Genomic DNA, 19041 nt, shown 5'->3' with positions numbered 1-19041 from the left:
AGTGAACCGGGCTTATGACGTCACAAATTCGCGTTCGCTTTCACGCCTAGTATGAACCAGCCTTAACATGGACAGCATACATCGATTTCAATGCACATGCCATAGGGTTTCTATTTGTATGAAGTTTTAACAAAACATAATTAAGTGTCTGGATGTTGCAATTTGGCTAAAGTTGCAATTGAAAACGCCATATTAAGAACTTGTGTAAAATATAATTATTGGCCAAAAAAAATAAGTCTCCGGTTTCTGGTATGGAGCTTGCCCAAAAAGTGGTGCGGCGTCGCGGCTTTTTTTTTTTTTTTTTACCTGATTTTTTTGCCTCAAAATGTCGGCTGATGACTCCAAATGGTGCCCGACTAGACTATGGGAGTCCAGAGAGGCCACATAAAGCTTATTCTCGATCATAACCCCATCTAAAAACACGTTAAAATTGTGCAGTAGCAGGATTCCAGTCAAACCAGTGAGTTTGGCGGTTTTGAGACATCATCTTTCATTGAAAAAAACACTTTTTCGGTTTGCCGACGCGCATGGCTACGGCGACGCGCGCGCATACCAGAAACCGGAGACTTTTTTTTGGCCTTACTCAAAGTATATCGTTTAAACCACGGGAATAAATAGCCAGCCCTTAATGATGGTTTCACTCGCACACGTTTCTCATATCCGTTTCTTCACTATGAAATTCTTGTAAGCCTTCTTTAAAATCTCCCCCATAAAAACTACGTTAACTAGCCACATTATTATCCCGCCGATCTTGAGGAGTACATAGGACAGAGGGTTCATGATGTAGAGGTACAGTAGATACGACCCAAGCCCCATGCGTATTACAATGTAGGACGCCAAGAACAAGAGCTGATTCACCTCGTAGAGGATGTGATCTGCCATGCCGGCATCGCGTAGGAACCAGTGCGCCATCAGCATTGGGTTGGTCAGTTCGGCCAGGAACAGACATAAGGTGACTTCGGCGCCACAAATGCCGGACGTCAATGTCACGCGGGCTCCCACGGCTGCGATTGCATGGTGGGCCCACATCACCTTGGCCTTGCCTTGGTATATACTGTGGATGAGGTCAAAGATGAAATAACCTTGGCATATTGCCAACGTGAAAATCTCGTCGTTCGTAGACGGCTGTCCTGTGGAAAAGAAATAAATGGAAAAGCCACTATTTGGCGAGAAGTGTGTGTGTGATTAATATATCACTCTCACCACCAATAAAGACCTGCCAAACTAACATCACCAGGACCAATATATGGCTCTTCTCGAGTTGATAGATTGTACTTAAAAATGTATGTCCTGCTGAAATTACATTATATAGGGACTTTTTTGTCGCACTATAAGTGACTTTAAAATGGGGGGGGGGACATGTCCCCCTCTGCATTCTGAGAAATTCGGGAAGGCAAACATAAGCTCCAAAATGCATTGAGTGCATGCCTCCCTTCAGAAATTGCGCCCCATTAAGTGCACTTGTAAAAAAGGGCATTATTAACGGGCATTAATTATCTCCCCCCCCCCCCACCCCACTCTGGCCATTAGTTCATGTAGTAGACCACGGCGAATGCCTTGGTCTATTTCGCGTGAACATATTTGCTGATTAATTAGGGAAGACCCCGTCTCTTGCCCTAGAGTTTGACCAGTCAGCGGGCGCTTTCTTTATTGAGTTTTCGGTCATTCACCCGTTGCGTGTCACATGATAAAAACAAGCGTGACACCCGCTCTGTATCATGTGTCGCAAAAATGTGGCCGGTTGTTGTGGTATTACAAAGCGCTGCATTCGAAGTCGACTCCGATTGGCTGGCGCGCGGCTTGCATACATTTGCATGTCAGGAGATGTCAGACGTTATACAGGATTTGGCTCCGTGGATAACGGGTGATACTCAGACGGCCCGGGTGCACCGCAAAAATAAACGCTCTATTGCACGGTCACACCACACCATTGGTGGCTCTGACCAAGCAGATAACGAGGATTTATTCAGATGTTGCATAAACCAAATAGTGAATATTTCACATTCGTGCAATGGAAAGAATAATTTCCGGGTAATCGCAAATGATCCTACATGTCTTAAAAGGGACATCGTGTGATCGTTTGGTCAGGTAACCGAACTGCGAACCTGCTTAATTAATAGTGATTACCTGGAATGCTAAATCGCCAGGTTTCGTTGAACAATTCGCAAGCTGCGCTCATAACGAGCATAGCCAGACAGTGGACCGTCACCACAACCCGGTAACTCCACTCGTAGGACTTGTGAGTAAACGCCAGGCAAAGGATGCCGTAGAGGGCGCTCCATGAGGTGAATGACGTTACTGACAACAGCAAGATGGCAGTTTGGCTGATCTGCATTGTAGATCGGTGGCCTTGGTAAAAAAAAAAAAAAGTATATGAAAAGTTGATTTAAAAATTAAAAATATCCTTTAAGCTCTAAAAGGGTAATAAGTGGTGTGTTTACGTTTGAACTTCGCAGTGGCGTTGCTGGGGGGGGGGGGGGGTAGCTGGGGACAACCCTAACTAATTCCCATGTGCCCACCTGGTGTCCCCCCCCCCCCGCCATAAAAGTGCCTTTATGAAAAAGAGCGCCCTCAGTATAACTGCATCATCATGGAGGCAACCACCTATAGGTTACACTGAGACCAGTAAATACATACAGACCTCAGTAAGAAATACGCCCACTTCCAAAAACAAGGGATAATGCTCAAAACTCTCAAAGGTGTTTGAGACACACATCAAGTGAAGTTAAATTCGTCATCTTCCATTTTCTGTTCAATTTCTTGGAGGTTGACCAATACATTTGGGAGGAAAGATGAAATGGGGACAATTAAAGAAACGAAAGAAACAGAACTGGTTTCTCAAGAACCCTCTTGGCCTACATGTATTTAATTATCAGTAATCTCACCTTCATGAATTCCTGTCCTCTCCTGTGTTTATTCGTTCTCCAAGCACCAGTAGTACGCGCAAGGTTGCCACATAATGCAATCGTCGGTGAATGATTCTAATTGTATTGTATCCAATGTTCTGCGATTTACTTGACTATCAATTAATCCATCAGATTAAATTGTCAAAAAAGCTACCTGACAAACAAAATGATTCGTTATCTCTTGAACTTTGTCTGCGAAGTGCCTTGACATCGCGGTCTGGGGCATTTTTTCTACAAGTAATTCGGCAGGTTGTGGTTTGGAGTCCAGCCTGCAGTGGGGTTATGGTGCGTGTGTCTGTGGGCAAGGCACTTTGTCACTCATATTGCTTCTCCCCACCCAGGAGTAAAATGGGTACCTGTGAGGGCAGAGATGGTTATTGTGATTGGTTTTAGCTGCTTTGCGCCGATCTGGCAGCATCGAGCTTTATATTTCCCATGGAGCTAAGATTGTCTTTGGAATGCTTCATCGGCCAAATGAGCGTGGTATTAAACAAAGATGTATAGCGCCATGAACGTCAATACTGCGTAGGTATACGTGTGCTTTGTAAATGCAAACATTTTGTGGCTGGCATAATAGAAATGAAATTTCAGGCCGACTAGGGAATTAAAGTGGTATTTAAACAAAGAAATGAGACGAAAGAACCCTTTTCAGCCCAAAATAAGTAGAGTGCGTATCAAAATTTTATTTTAAAAAATCATTGCCGTTAGCCCTTCATGTGCATTATACGTAATCATCTAGAAACGCTGAACGCCTGTGAAAAGTGTTAGAGCAATTTATCTCACTGATCGTTGACTTTGTATCCGTTCTCTCGTTGTCAGAACCACACATATGCTAAAAAAAACAATTGCTTTCACATCGTGTGATGTCAAACTTATTTTGCCTCTGTCAGATATGTTGCACAAAAATAGGGCGTAGCTATTTGGGGCGAGTAAATGTTTTTGTGAACCACTCCAATAGCGCCCTCAGTGTCCGCCATGTATCAAAAAGGCTATTCATGCAAACCCTCAAAATGTAATGATTCAAGACTCGTTACGCAAGAGTGGAAGACAGTTAAACTACATCTTAGCACAGCCTACAAAAATATTGAGATAATAAAACCAAGAACTTTCGGAGTTCGACCACTCAGATTGCTCCTGTTTATAGTACCATATAATGCAACAACTTACGTTAATACTCAGCCTTGTGTACACGGTGAAATTATAGCGTGCTGAATGTTAAAAAAAAAGTAAGTATAAGGCCCCCCAAAAAGTCTCCGGTTTCGGGTATGCGCGCGCGTCGCCGTAGCCATGCGCGTCGGCAAAATGAAAAGGTGTTTTTTTTTCAATGTAAGATGATGTCTCAAAACCGCCAAACTCACTGGTTTGACTGGAATCCTGCTGCTGCACAATTTTAACGTGTTTTTAGATTGGTTTATGGTCGAGAATAAGCTTTATGTGACCTCTCTGGACTCCCATATATTTGCACCAAGTTTAGTCGGGCACCATTTGCAGTCATCAGCCGACATTTGAAGCAAAAAATAATCAGGTAAAAAAAAAAAAGCCGCGTCGCCGCACCACTTTTTGAGCAAGCTCCATACCAGAAACCGGAGACTTTTTGGGGGGCCTAAGCGTGCGTCCTGGCTAATTATCGCGAAAATACGTTTAACTTGGTGTACAGAACTTCAGAGATACAAATAATATTGTCTTTTAAGAAGAGTCTATTTCCAACACGCGATCAGCGCCATTTTGATACATTTTGAATCCCGCTCCGTCATGGCTGCCCAAAAGGGCCAAAGTCAGTTCGACGGGTTTTAAGCACAATTCAAGAAGACTATAAAGCCAAAAATAAAATGTAGAAACAACTATTACATCTTTTTTATCCTTTAAAGTTTGATAAACGTGCATTTTTTTTCTTTGTTGAAAATGGATATGTCGCGTTTGGGAAATAAACCAATTCATTTGTATTTCTGATAGCTCTTATGATTGACTTGAAAGTTCAAACCAGACGCTAAGCACTGGAGAAAAAAAAAAGTGAGCGTTGTTTCCGCGAAACAAAAAAACGATTCAATGGTTTTGTTTTGCTGAAAGAACGCACACCTTTGTTTGTGATCAGTGGACAGATCTTTAAAACGGTGGTTTTGTTTAAAACTCAGAAACTTGAAAAGTACAGGAGTGATGTGAATGATTCTTGTACTAAAAGAAAGCTTATTAATTGGGCTTTCATATCCTAGATTTTGAAAGTGCTACATTCAGAACTAAGATAAGAAAAAAATGGTCCTGCCATTTGGGCTTCGTGCGCTACGCGCCGTGAAAACTGAATTTTGCCATATACATCGTGTACACAGAGCAGAATTACCATTCGTACATATGAACAATTAATTAGCCAAAATTCCAAAACCCTTTGACTTAAAGCCATGACATTTCTTGGGCATGTTTTTGATGAGTTGCTCTATGCATGTACCGAGTTTCATTTTTTCCCTTCATTCGATGGCCGAGATCACAAGGGGGGAAAATCCGCCCCCGGCAGCTGAGAGATGGTCAAAATAACCCGGCCCTTTTAGGGTTAAGAGATCTAGAAATTGGGCCCAGGTACGCAGTTTTTATTTCTGCTTAATTGAAAGTCTCAGGCTCACTTTGCCTTATTGTTTTCTATCGTCTTGTCCCTCGACTTCCATCTCCGGTACAACTTCGTGTACTTGTGATAACCAAACACCACTATGTGTCCAAACATAACTATTCCAACAAGGTAGAGGGCCACCCCGCCCACCTTGAAGAAAGGTTTCGGGCGCGGATGCTTGATATGTCTGTAGAGGAAAAAGCTGGCGATCACACACCGACAGAGGGCGAACATTAGCATGAACATCAAATCGTTCAGCTCGTACACCCACCCTTCCTTGATGCCAGAACTGCGCATGAACCAGCGGAACTGGAGCATAGGGTTCGTGAGTTCCGCCAGGAAGATGCAGGTTCCGATTTCGGTGCCCGAGAGGCCGGTTACCAACGAGGCGGCGATACCAATGATGGAGACGAGGTGATGGACTATCATGATCTTGGTTTCGTCGTCGTAGAACCAGACGCACCAGCAGAAGTCGAAGAGGAAGTATCCAAGGCACACTATCATGGTCGTTATCTCGTAAATGTTGGATTTGTTACCTGAAAATCCAGATGGACAAAAACCAAAAAAGAGTCCCAGAAGCGTAATTTTTATTCCTAGGAGGGTTAGGGGCAATGTCATGAATAATTCATGTTTATCCATGAGAACGGACAATGACATCAACAGCATTGTTGTTAGTTACTCAACTATAGTTACAATACATTAAAGCATTTTAAAGAATGGTTGTCGTCGAGCTACCACACAGTAGCCTAGTGGATAGCCAGATGAGCTATGGATACAAAGATCCCTGGTTCGAATCCTCGTCGTCGCTGCTCATTTTCATCAGCTATTTTTCTTCTCCAAATTTATCACTGAGATAATTTTAAATTAAGGGGAAAATAGAACGAAAACCTAAGTCTTGCAATGATTCAAAGGAAAAACTGAATTATTCATGACATTGCCCCTAACCCTCCTAGGAAAAAAAATTACGCGTCCCAGAATGTAATGAGTTTAGCCTTAGGCCTAAGGTACACAGGTCCCATTAGGAATTAAACAATGAATAATATGGAAACGGTCACACCGTTTTTGAATTCGTGTTTTTTCTCTTCCAAATTTTCAATTGTTGGGCCTACTCTTAATTATCAGTAAGGGTGCACTGTAAATGCTATATTTTGACACTTGAGGGCGATGTTGCCATGATGTCTTTTAAACTGAACCACGTGACAGTTTTGGAATTTGTCCACAATGTTATGAACTTGAAAATGTCAACTTTTGTATGCTAAAACAAAAAAAGCTCAAATTTTGCGCAACCAAAAAACTAAATTTCCCGTGTCGCTTATTTCGCATAGTTGGAAACGAAGTTTAAACATTTGTCAAATTTTGCCAATAATGGCCAAGTTCGGGCAAGGACCATTAGTCGACTAGTGGTTGATTTGTGACGTACCTTACGCCTACGCACTGATAGCAACGTGCGAACGTCCCTAGTCAAACGCTGGTCAAAATGTCATCGCAAAACTTCTGGATCCTGGCTCTCTGCTAGCGTTATGAATGCGCGCGGCTATTGGTTACCAGCGAAGCAACCAACCCCAGTAGGCTAGTTCCAAATAGTCGACTAGCGTAGTCAACCATCGGCCAAGTTCGGGCAAGGACCATTAGTCGACCAGTGGTTGATTTATGACGTACCTTACGCCTGTGCACTAATAGCAACGTGCGAACGTCTCTAGTCAAACGCTGGTCAAATTGTCATCGCAAAACTTCTGGATCCTGGCTCTCTGATTGCGTTATGAATGCGCGCGGCAATTGGTTACCAGCGAAGCAACCAACCCCAGGAGGCTGGTTCCAAATAGTCGACTAGCGTAGTCAACCACCGTTGACTAGACAGAGTTTGGGCAAACGTTAGTTAACCATTGGTCAACTATAGTCCTTGCGCGAACTTGGCCATCGTTGACTAGGCAGAGTTCGGGCAAACTTTAGTTAACCATTGGAGTCCTAGCGCGAACTTGGCCCAAGATCTCACACGTTTCCATGATGCACTGTGCGTCGAACAGGATTAGCGCCGCCAACGGCAGCGTTTCTGCATTGTGAGTTAAATTCACTGACGATTATAATTATGTGCACCAACCTGGATGCGTGAACGGCCAAGGATTGTATAGAAACCCAAAGGTCGACGACATGCTAAGCACAGTCACTGCGTGGATCAAGACCACAACCCGACAGTTCCATTCATAAGATCGGTGGGGCTGGAGCCAGCAGAACAGGCCGTAGAGGGCGCTCCAGCACACGAAGGCGGTGACCGTGAGAAGCAGGATGGGTCCCGTGGTTAGCTCCATGGTGACTGTGAATCGATGAAAATAATTTCGTATAAATTGTACTACAATATAGGCCCACTTGGTAGGAAATAATAACACTTCTTCAGCACAGTAATTTAGTACGTGGTTCCCGGTACCGACACGTGTCGTTCTGACCTCTTCATATTTTGGGCGGGAACCTATTATAAATGCGCGGAGTTCATGACAAATTCAACTATCTTCTCTCAAACCGACGCTACTAATGGACTACAGTTCGCCTTGTCATGTCGGCAATTTGGTACCAGTTTATACCAATGTCGGCCGCGTATCGGTTGTGCCCATTAGCGTGCAGGGAGAGACGCATTGTGATGACTAGCCATCATTGAGACTCAGTGGAGACATTCGCATGTTGCTATATACGTAGCAGCCACCAATAGAGGGCGTTTTCTGTTATTTTAATTCAGTAACAATGAATGCACAAACAAATTCACTCATAGGGCCTATGCATATCCCAGCAAAGAAAAAAAAAAGGGCATTGCCGTCTAAGATGCCTGCTATACATGTAAAGGCCTATTATACGCATAAGGTATGTAAGTGCACACGTTGTTATTAGTGCGCAGGCGTAAGTTACGTCATGAATCAACTACAGTCGACCAGTGGTCCCCGACCGAACTTGGTTCATCTTTGAGTGATTTCACATCTTTGGGTGATTTCACATATTTGGGTGATTTCACATCTTTGGGTGATTTCAAATAAGTGCTTCTTTGGAACTCTATATTTATCTGTATTAATCAAAACAAACATGTAATTTGCTGAAACGAAACCTACCAGAACACTTTGATATTGTTCAGTTGCTTGTTGTGTTTTTGATGACTCAAGTGATTGCAAGTAAGTCCTTTCAAAACAATAATTCTAATTTTCAGTATAAATCAAATCTAACACTTCATTTGCTGAAAAGAAACATACCAGAACAGTTTAACAGATACCGTGTTCAGTTGGTTATTATGTTTTTAAGGACTATGTGGGAGATACATGCACGGTCAGCGCCACCACGCCTTTTTGTATGACAATAAATCATTAACCCGAACACAATTATGGCTGTTGTTTGGTTGGTTTGTGTTGGTGCTTCTCTACAGACATCGGTAGACAAAAGGCCATTAAAATATAATTTGACATGCTGTCTGGTTTGTTTTAATTTTGCTGGTACAGCGTTTTTACAGGGCTTTTTACCGTGCCGTAATCACATGTCCTTCATTATAGTCGGTCAACTATGACAAGGGATAATGTATATTAATTTTGTGTTGAGTACATGTTTTAAGATTTGCAGTGTTTCATTCTTTACAATGAGCTATCCAATAGCCTAAGTTAAAATAAAAGGGATCCAAAAACTCATCTGCGAGTGATCAGCTAGTACTATGCTGTTATCATCTGGGCTTCCATATGCATAATCTGTTCTTTATCCGCTGTCTATCTTTGACAAAACTGTATACATGGATAAACCATACCCATGATCATTATGAATATGATGAGTATCATTTTTTTCATAGCCCGTGTACGTGTGTCTGATGCTGCAATAGTTTATAATTTATTTTTACTGTGCTCGAGTGCGTCGGTTGATGTACAAATACAACATGCCATCATTTAACTTGCGTCACGTAGGACCGAAGTCATCAATTAAATTTGTACCTGAAGCTTTTCACGATTTGTTGCAGATTTATTTCCAGGATTATTTATGACAGTACGCGTATACACTGCTCACGTGTGTATTGAATTGTGTATTATGCTCACGTCAAATCCAGTAAATTGACAAAAACTATAAACGAGAGTCGATTCGAAACATATATTATGTAGTTTTCGATAACACTGTCGGTAACTGTACGGGCTTATTGCATGCTTTAAAGAAGGATGCATATAGGCCTATTTATAATACAAAGTTTGACCTCAAAGGTACAGGGGTTGCCGCTATGAAATCCTGTGTTGATTTTACGTTCGTCAGTGCTAGTTTCTTCGCATGTACTATCGGAACCGATCTTCTTTCACAGCCGAGAGATATATTGTTTCGTGCATTGCAACACGGACCATAAATGGTCCGTGATTGCAACAGCTGGGCAGTGCTGTGCATAACACAGACGGCGCTGTAGGCATTTTAATTAATGCGAAATTGTATTGGATGCCCAGAACAACACACATATGGATCTAATACGAATCAAAAGCTATATACATGTATACATCAAAGCCGTGCATAATTAAAATGCAACATTGCTTGCCAGTTGTTTTAGAAGTTCTATAATGTCTCATATATTTACCTGTATAGCCTATGCCTGCATGGATGATGAAGCCGGATTATTACTGTAACTGAAATGGTAAAAAGAAATTGCCATGAATCAAGATGATGATGCCGAGCATAATGATGGAAATTGTATTTTAGAGATTTGAAAATGCATCCAATTACAGATACACTCTCAATAGCATGGTGCACCAAATCGCTTACCTGGCTATATATACGTACGTTGACTCTTGTGCACGCAGTCATCAATTCAATCGAATGAACATAGGCCGGAGCGACGTTTCTCATGATGCAGACGATGGGCCGACAATATTATTAATTACATGGCCGGCAAAGATGGTGAGATCACTGCCGCACGAATGAATCTATATCTGCATAAACCTGTTGATTTCAAATCAGAGATGTCCAGTACGATCGTGCATGCATGGAGGAATTAATAGATCATGCAACTGCGATGTTGAAATATTATAATCACCTGATTTTCAATACTCTACATGTTAGGATACTGCGCGTCATCAGCAACGGACGGACATCATCGTACACACGGCGTATAACCATGATACGGACGTACAGTGCACATGTACGTACACGTACGTTGATCCGGCCTTCTGCATGCAGTGAACAATGCGGGTCAAAGGGGAACATTGATTGTATTTTCACGGCTGTATAATGATTGTCGCAATGAAAAGCTTTTGTTCCGTGTTTTCTCGGATCTTATTGATTTCCATGGTACCGTGTTGGATAGGGTAAGAATAACGGGAGTCATATTCCTTACGATTTTGTGTGTTATTTAAAAAAGAAAATTCACGGAATTTTTTGTTTTAAAAATTTGGGTGTATTTTTTTTTGGGGGGGGGGGGCTGTATCAGTGAGATACTCGGTTTCACTTGCCCATATAAGTCATACGAAGGGCAGTACCATGCTTGATGCTAATTGCTCACACAGAAATCATACGCACAAAAAATATGTTTTCAAACCATGCAAGTACATGATGTCACCGGTCAAAATGTCTCCGACATGACAGTGTACAAAGCAATTATAGGCGGTTTTCAAACCGCGGCTTTTCTAATGGCTGGGATTGGCTTATCCATCATCCTTTAGGAGGGAAACCAGATGGGAATACACTAAACTATTGCCTCATGATACAATATTTGATGCTCCTGGTGCATTGACATGGTGATATATATTAAGCCCGAGGCCCGAAAATCGGGACCTCAAAAAAAGTGAAGCCACAGTCGCAGACGAGGCCGTGTTTTCGAAAACCACATGGAGTGTTGAATCCAAGACAAGATGGCGCTGTTCTAAAGGTTGATTGTACTTTGTCACACTTCCGTATCTTTTAATATCAGATTTTCTATTTGTGTTTCAAGGTCAAAGTGCTGAAATTTCGTGACCACTGCACCGTTCAAATATACATCGTTAATCAGAAAACATGACTCATCGTGCACTTTGCCCGATATAATCTTACTGGTGGTCGAGTGCCTGACCCTAGCGATATATTTCTCATCACATTTACAAAATAAACTACAAGACAAATTTTATGTTAGATGATTGCGCAAACTACCATGATACATACTTCACATTTTTATCTCTGAATTATGCATCGATCATATGTTTTCCCTATTAAATTGTTCAACTTGTGTGCTTCACTTTTTAACAAAAATACTTCTTTTTCTTTTCTTATTTGTGCGTCTGCCTTACCCTCTGAAGAAATATCGTTTTTTTTCGGGCAAAATTTGATCGCGCACACGAACCTGTCTAATCTACCCTACGAAAACTGTGGGTACAAAAACAATTTGAAATTCTATTCCTTAACGTGGGCAGATTTTGTTTGTCCGACATTTCATTCAAAGTGAATAACGTTTGAATTGCAAAAAAAGGGGCAAGTGAAAAAACATCAGTACATTTTTTTTCGCGGTGAAGCTCGAATAGGGCAAGGACAATGTATCTTACATAAAAACAAGATCAGATGAAACCATTTAAAATCCGCCGGATGAAATCATTTTCAAAAAGAAAAGGAACTTTGGGAAAAACAGGGCTTGCAATCAAAAATTTAGGTTTTTTTATTCAAAAATCAATCAAACCTTTAAAAAAAAATAATAATATAAAGACCTCACTAGGAAATATGACTTTGTCACAAGAAGAAAATTATGTTATATTATAATACAAAACAATCACAAAACATTTTATATTTTATTATCCTTTAAGCAGTTGTATAAATGTCAACATTTCAAACTTTTCATTTTTTTTCAGTTTGTCAAATTCATCGATACAATCATTTAGAAAATTACTAGTAAACTACAAGACTTCCACTTCTTATATTCAGCTGTGAGAAAGACATTCACATGTCCTCCATATTACTTGTAACCTTTTGTTAATAACTATGTTGACTCAACTACAATTCTGGAGGCATCACAATTCACGTATATGTTCGGCAAAGAAGAAAAACAATTTAAGGCCACAAAGTCATCTGATTTATCAGTAGTTGAACAGTTGATCATGGCCCGGCGCGCCACACCTCAAAAATAAAAGATCCATTGCACGGTCACACTATTGGCGGCTCTGACCAATCAGATGACGAGGATTTATTCAGGTGTTGTATAAAAAAACAATGAATGTTTCAAATTCGTGCAATGGAAAGAATAATTTCCAGATGCAGATGCAACGTTCCATTCCACTGCTTCGCCTCGTGGAACGGAACATTCCATCTGTCACCCCATGAAATTATTCTTACCATTGCACTCAAAAACATTCGTATAGTACTGCGCATGCCATAGTACTTGGCACAAAAAAATAATGTGGCTTATAAAAGCAGTTTACCAGCAAAAACTCCACGTGATTTTCATGCTTTAGCAAACAACAGCTTAATACTATATACAATGTACAGTGTAATCAAGAGCAACATCACATGGAGTTTTGGCTGGTAAACTGCTTTTAGAAGCCAGACTTGTTTTGTGCTAAGCACATCTTTGTGCTGAGCAGTTTTCGCCGTGAAATTGGCCCCAGGACCGAAGTCGACAGTAACACACGTGTCTATATGGGAAGTGACTTCATATCCGCTTCCATAATGCTTGTCTAATATTGATGGCCATAGCCAATAATCCAAACGCGGCTCTACAAGGCGAGTCAAAAAAACGAAACCCAAATGTTGGGACCATTGTTTTAGTGAAGTTCTGCATGTAGCACTTTCAAAATCTAGCATATGAAAGATCAATTCACAAGCTTTCTTTTAGTACAAGAATCATTCAAATCACTCATGTACTTTTCAAGTTACGGAGTTTTTAACACAACCGCCGTTTTAAGGTTCTGTCCACGGATCACAAAAAGTTCAGTGTTCTTTCAGCAAAACGAAAACAAATCACACAGGATGTGTGTGAATTGTTTTCGTTTTGCTGAAAGAACGCACACCTTTTTTGTGATCCGTGGGCAGAACTTTAAAATGGCGGTCGTGTTTAAAACTCCGTTACTTAAAAAGTACATGAGTGATTAGAACTATTCTTGTACTTAAAGAAAGCTGATGAATTGGGCTTTAATATCCTGGATTTTGAAAGTGCTACATGCAGAACTTCACTAAAACAATAGTCCCGACACCAAGAATCCATGAGGAAAAGCTCTCCATAACTTGATGAAATAGTAAGAACATAGCCGAAAGAAAAACGGCAGTATGCCAAGCAAACTACATCTGGCCGGTTTCACAACCACTCTCGCTTCCGAACCAAGTTGGCTGTAAAATAACGGCCACTTCGAATTCTTCCGTGTAAAACCAAAGTATTTCTTGCAATACATGTGTGCATGCATTAATTAAAGGTAGAGTACATGTACATCACTTGCAGCTATCCAAAAAGTAACTGACGAAATTATTGTAATAACTTAAGGCATACTTTGATTACAGATGGTAATGACACTAAACTCACTGTGAAACAATTGTTTCTGGCATGCTGTCATTTTGAAGAAAACAATAAAAGAAGTTTGCAAAGTTTTGGAAATGTCCGTTAGCACATTTAGTTCGTTTAAATCGGCGAAGCGTGACATCGCGTAGCAGTGCAATTGGCTGAATGAGAACGTGTCCCGCCCGGGCGTCGATTTCGGGCGCAATTCAAAACCTGACTAGGCAACTTTTGATTTGAAATCGAGATTCTACAATTTTGTTTTCTCGGAACATACAGCACTCGCTGATGTAAAACTTCATCAGGTTAGTTGTTCAGCACCCGTCTTTAGGTTTCAAACACTTTTGCTGCTTCAAACAAACATAATGCACAAACGACAAAATTATGTACTCTACCTTCAAATAGCGGCATCGTTTTGGTTTCATATAGAGATTATCACTAGGAACCACAAACCGATACAACCTTCAATATGCAAAAACTCTTAAACATTTCAGACCATTTATGTCACGCTACAAACATACACACGCGTATAAAGATAGCAGTACTGTTCATTCAATATTTAAAGATACATAAATTCAGTGATGTAGTACATGAGGTCCTCAGAAAGCAGTACTGGCGTAGATGGTGGGGGGTGGGTGTGGCAGAGTGGCATGTTGCAACGGGGTGGATATTTTACAATCAAAATCGGGAAGCTGATAAAAGCAAAGTCAGAAAGCTGAAAACGGGTTAAATGGGACGAAAATTCTATTTTGCAGCAGGCAAACCAAAACCCTGACTACCCGCACCCGTCTCAAATGTCCCTCACAAGTCACCCAGACCCAAGTTAAGTCACAAGCTACATGCATTCAAAATGGTTTGTGACAAAGGTACTTTTTGTCAATGTTCATCATCTGTTACTTGTCACAGTGACTAGTACTAGTAGAGGTATGTAGGCACATGAGTTACTGGCGACTGGAACTGTGATGGACTTCGCTACAACACTGCATGAATTTTATATTTCCATTTTCATGGCCAAATTCTGCTAAATGCAATTCAAAAATCTGTCAGATTCATCAAAAATCTGCCAAATTCCCCAGAAGTACTGCAAATACACTATAAACACTTAAAATCACATGTAGATGGTGTAGTACTGCCTTCATTAAGGTTCCAATTACTTTATAAACAATCTACAGTAAGGTAAAGATGTTATAAAATTGCGTAAATTTCAGGCTAAACGCAGTTGTGTCACGACAAAGTCTGGTTCCCAGTGAACCTCAGCACCTAGACCAGCCAACCTGTCCCATTATGCAAGGGTTTGTTTGAGAAGATTGAAGCTTTTTTTAAACAAATGTACCATTATTCTTCAAATTTGCTATGTTTTTCTGTCAAATATCCATGTTTGAAGAATTCTGCCAGAAATCTGCCAAAAAAATCCACTCCGTCAAATTTTCTGTCAAACTCAATTTTTAACAAAAAATCTGTCAAAGTTAGCCAAAAGTCGGCTAAAACGGTCACCCTGATTCCCACAAGAGCACAGGGACATGATTGGACACAATTTTGAGTGAGGAACCAATCGGATTAGCCGAAGAACGACACAGTTTGACTGACTCATGAGAGCCAAGGACGGACACACATCAGGCAGGGCCTTGATAGACCCCTTGCATAGAGCGCCCTCAATAGGGGACAGATTTGTTAATGAAAAAAAGGTAGTGTCTACTCATGCCTATCACAGACAAATGCAGACCTGTCCCCTGTGAGGGCGCTCTGTGCAAGAAGTCTATTCTTTTTGAGTTGCATTCACAGTGTATGAACAAACCCTTTAATATGCCCTTTAAAGTGGTTTTGACGTAAAAACAGGCAGGGTCACGGGACTATGGCATGCTAATTTACATACAATGTTCTTTCTGCCTTGTTAAATTAAAGGACCTGTGCAGAGAATTTTACACTTAAGCGTACTTTCCCATTCCTCTGAACTGTATTAAAATACTGAGACACCCCCATTATAATCTGCCTAAGATGACGTCACTGTTTTTTGTAGTGAATATGGAAATTTGCCTTAGCATGAAAACAAAATGTCACTGAAATTGCTCTAAACAGTTTGTGATATCACATTCTTAGAGCAAACCTACTAGGTCATCATCCTTTCTCCTTGACATTATTTTAACGACTGGAAGTGAAGTTGGACACAAAAAGTGTCAATTGAAAGTTTAAATTAAAACCTTTTGCATGGGCTCTTTATAACACATTTGCCAACTGTCCTAAAATTATCATATACCAGGCCATTATTTCCAAGGAACGGGGTGTAAGAGAAGTGTTGTACTATAAACTGCAAATTTTCAACAAGTGCTTACTGATGCTTGAAAGAAAAAAGGAAACACATGTACATGTGCATTGTACATGTGGACAGGCATAGCATGCACACAAAATATCAAGTACCATATCATCTCTACATACATACAAAACTGTTTAAACTATTAAAAGAAAATCCTGAGACTTGTTGCGAGTGGTAAATTTTTTTTCATGAACATTCACAGCAGTGGCGCACCCATGATTTGGCTTTTTGGGGGGGGGGGGGCTCACAATTTTTTTTCCCAAACAATTTGGGATTTTTTTTGGGGGGGGGGGGTTTGACTATTTTGATGTTGGTGGCGCCACTGACACCCCTATTATACTACTTGAAAATAGGCCACATACATATCATCAAGGTCAGATCGTGGGACAATTAAGCCCCCCGCCCCCCTTGGGTGCACCAGTGATTCAAAGAACACAGTGAGCAATTCTGTGAATTATATCTACTGTTCACTGTCGAGTATGTCATGTTAATGTGTCTATCTCTAACTTCATTTCATTAAAATTAAATGAAGTTAGAAATGAACACACTAACATTACATAATTATAAAGTAGGGGTGTGCATTTACGGCTAGTCTGGGAACCGGGTACCCGACTGGAACAAAAAAACATGGGTATCAGTTACAGAAACCCCAAACCCAAAATTCAAATGTTGGTAGTTGCTGTTCAGATTGTTCATAAAGGCCCCCCCCCCCATAATACTAGCACATCAGTGCGTCTATGCAACAAGATACAAGTGTGTTCAGTGAGCTTTATAGCTTTACCGTGTAAACTGCAACATCTGCGAACGTCATAAAAAGTGAAACCTGTTTTGTTATTCCACATAGCTTGTTTCAGTTTGAAAATTCCCTACAAATGACATCAAAACCTTACTTTTTCATTGTCTGAGAAGTAATTTGTAAAGTCGGTAACGGGCACCCGATCCCACAATCTGGAACTGATTCCTGACATCAGTGATCGGGTACTCGGTCACCTGGCTCTGATGCACAGCCCTATTGCATGTATGTATAAAGACTTTAAAACAATGCCCACTTATAAAATGGAGTGCACCAAAATTATGATGAAAATCAAATTAATAAGTTGCAACAACACACAAAACCACAAAATCCCTGTGATAATCAAATGCATAACATCAAAAACACAACAATAACTTGATTTTGGTTTCATTAATAAATGCCAACTGTTAAGGCCAGTGCACCAAAATTGAAAAAAAAAAAACCTGACTGTGCAAAATCGTTTTTGTCAAATAAAAAATTATCACTTTACATGTAAGTGATCACTATAACATAACTTGTCCAGTGGTATGTACATGTACAATATCATTCTTCATCTTTTTTTTATATACATGTAAGATCACAAATCCTAGGTCATTCAACCTCTTCAGAAATTCTCAACAAGGTGTTTGAGGTGGCGTGGGGGAGTCAGGTTGGCGTAGTGGTACTTTCCTCGCCTTCCACCGCTGTGACCCGGGTTCGAATCCCGCCTGGGCCAATATGTGGATTGGGTTTTCAGTCCCTGCCTGATTCCGTGGGTTTCCCCAAAATATTCTTCTGGGCTTTTCCTCCCACCTCTAAAACTGTAACTTCTTCTTATTGTCTTCTCTCCACAGGTTTCTTCAGGCTTGCGAGCTACAGTGCCTAGGGCGCTTTTGAGGAATCCTTGGTTTCATTACCAGAAATGATTAATAATAATAATAATAATAATAATGATAGTACTGTACGGACATGTCTGACATGTATGTATTATATGTACCGGTAACCGGTGTAGCATGAATTTAGGTTTTATGAAATACGGACTCTTTGGTGGTATTGCGCATGCTCATGCATAGATAATTAGGAGAGGGACCGGTCACGTGAGAGGGTTCAACCAATAAAAGGGAAAAAGAGCCCGATTTTCATACGAGTCCGATTTTCATATGACACCGGTATGTATAAAGCTACTAGCCTATCTCATGAATGTACATGAGCTACATGTACACTGTAATTTAAATATTTACATTCCTTAAACTATCTTCTTCATTTTAACCATCACGTTTCAACATGCCTTTCATAATAATTCATGTGATTTCCAGCTCACATGTAAATGCCAACAAAACTACTTGGGATTACATTGTACATAATTTCAGAGGATGTATAGTCATGGGTAAAATGTAGTGATTTTGTTCCGTTTGCGGTATTGCATATCAAAATAAACTCGAAAGTACACATCCTGGGTATTACTAGATGCGAGGGTGGGCAATATACTTGATATAAGACAAATTTCAAGGAAAGATCTTTTTACTACAAGTTTCAAGAGTTTAACTAATTGACCCTAAAAGGGCCGGGTTATTTTGACCATCTAAGATCTCGGCCATCAAGTGACGAAACATTTTCAAACTCGGTACATGCATAGAACAACTCATCATGAACATACCCAAGAAATTTCATGACTACAGGTCAAAGAGTTTTGGAATTATGGCTGATTAATTATTCATACGTACGAATGGTAATTGTGCTCTGTGTACACGACATATGGGAAAGTTCAGTTTTTAATGGCGCTTAGCTCCGGAAAATGTTTCGCTGTGCGGTAACGCGTGGTCTGATTTTTATGTTTTTGGTATCAAAAGATGCGCAAGGCTCGAGGCTAAAAAGTCATAACAGCTCAGGTCGCGAAGAAAAAAAATTTCAAGGCTATCGCGGAAACAGTTGAAGGGGGGCAAAAATCCCCCCCCCCCCCCCCCCCGGCCCTTTCAGGGTTAAGTCAAGTCAACATTCAATTGCAAATCCACCACAACG

The 19041-nt window shown here is 40.7% G+C and overlaps 2 protein-coding genes across 2 annotated transcripts; both read right to left on the bottom strand.

The window, feature by feature from the left end:
- Positions 1-541: 541 nt before the first annotated feature.
- Positions 542-3190, bottom strand: LOC119736020 (TLC domain-containing protein 5-like). Its single transcript, XM_038210003.1, has 3 exons — positions 2886-3190; positions 2128-2349; positions 542-1130 (listed from the first exon to the last, which is right to left on the bottom strand). Exons 2-3 carry the CDS (start codon positions 2333-2335, stop codon positions 655-657), a joined length of 684 nt encoding a protein of 227 aa, XP_038065931.1. The 5' UTR covers positions 2336-2349; positions 2886-3190; the 3' UTR covers positions 542-654.
- A 2108-nt stretch (positions 3191-5298) lies between these two features.
- Positions 5299-10109, bottom strand: LOC119736219 (TLC domain-containing protein 5-like; the record flags this gene model as incomplete). Its single annotated transcript, XM_038210252.1, has 3 exons — positions 5299-6038; positions 7601-7813; positions 10073-10109. Coding segments are annotated over 3 exons (774 nt in total), but the record flags the coding sequence as incomplete, so codon positions are not given.
- Positions 10110-19041: the final 8932 nt, after the last annotated feature.

The sequence above is a fragment of the Patiria miniata genome, unplaced genomic scaffold (genome assembly GCF_015706575.1).
Source record: "Patiria miniata isolate m_02_andy unplaced genomic scaffold, ASM1570657v1 HiC_scaffold_29, whole genome shotgun sequence".
NCBI classification, from domain to species: Eukaryota; Metazoa; Echinodermata; class Asteroidea; order Valvatida; family Asterinidae; genus Patiria; species Patiria miniata.
This window is presented reverse-complemented; position numbering and strand designations above follow the sequence as displayed.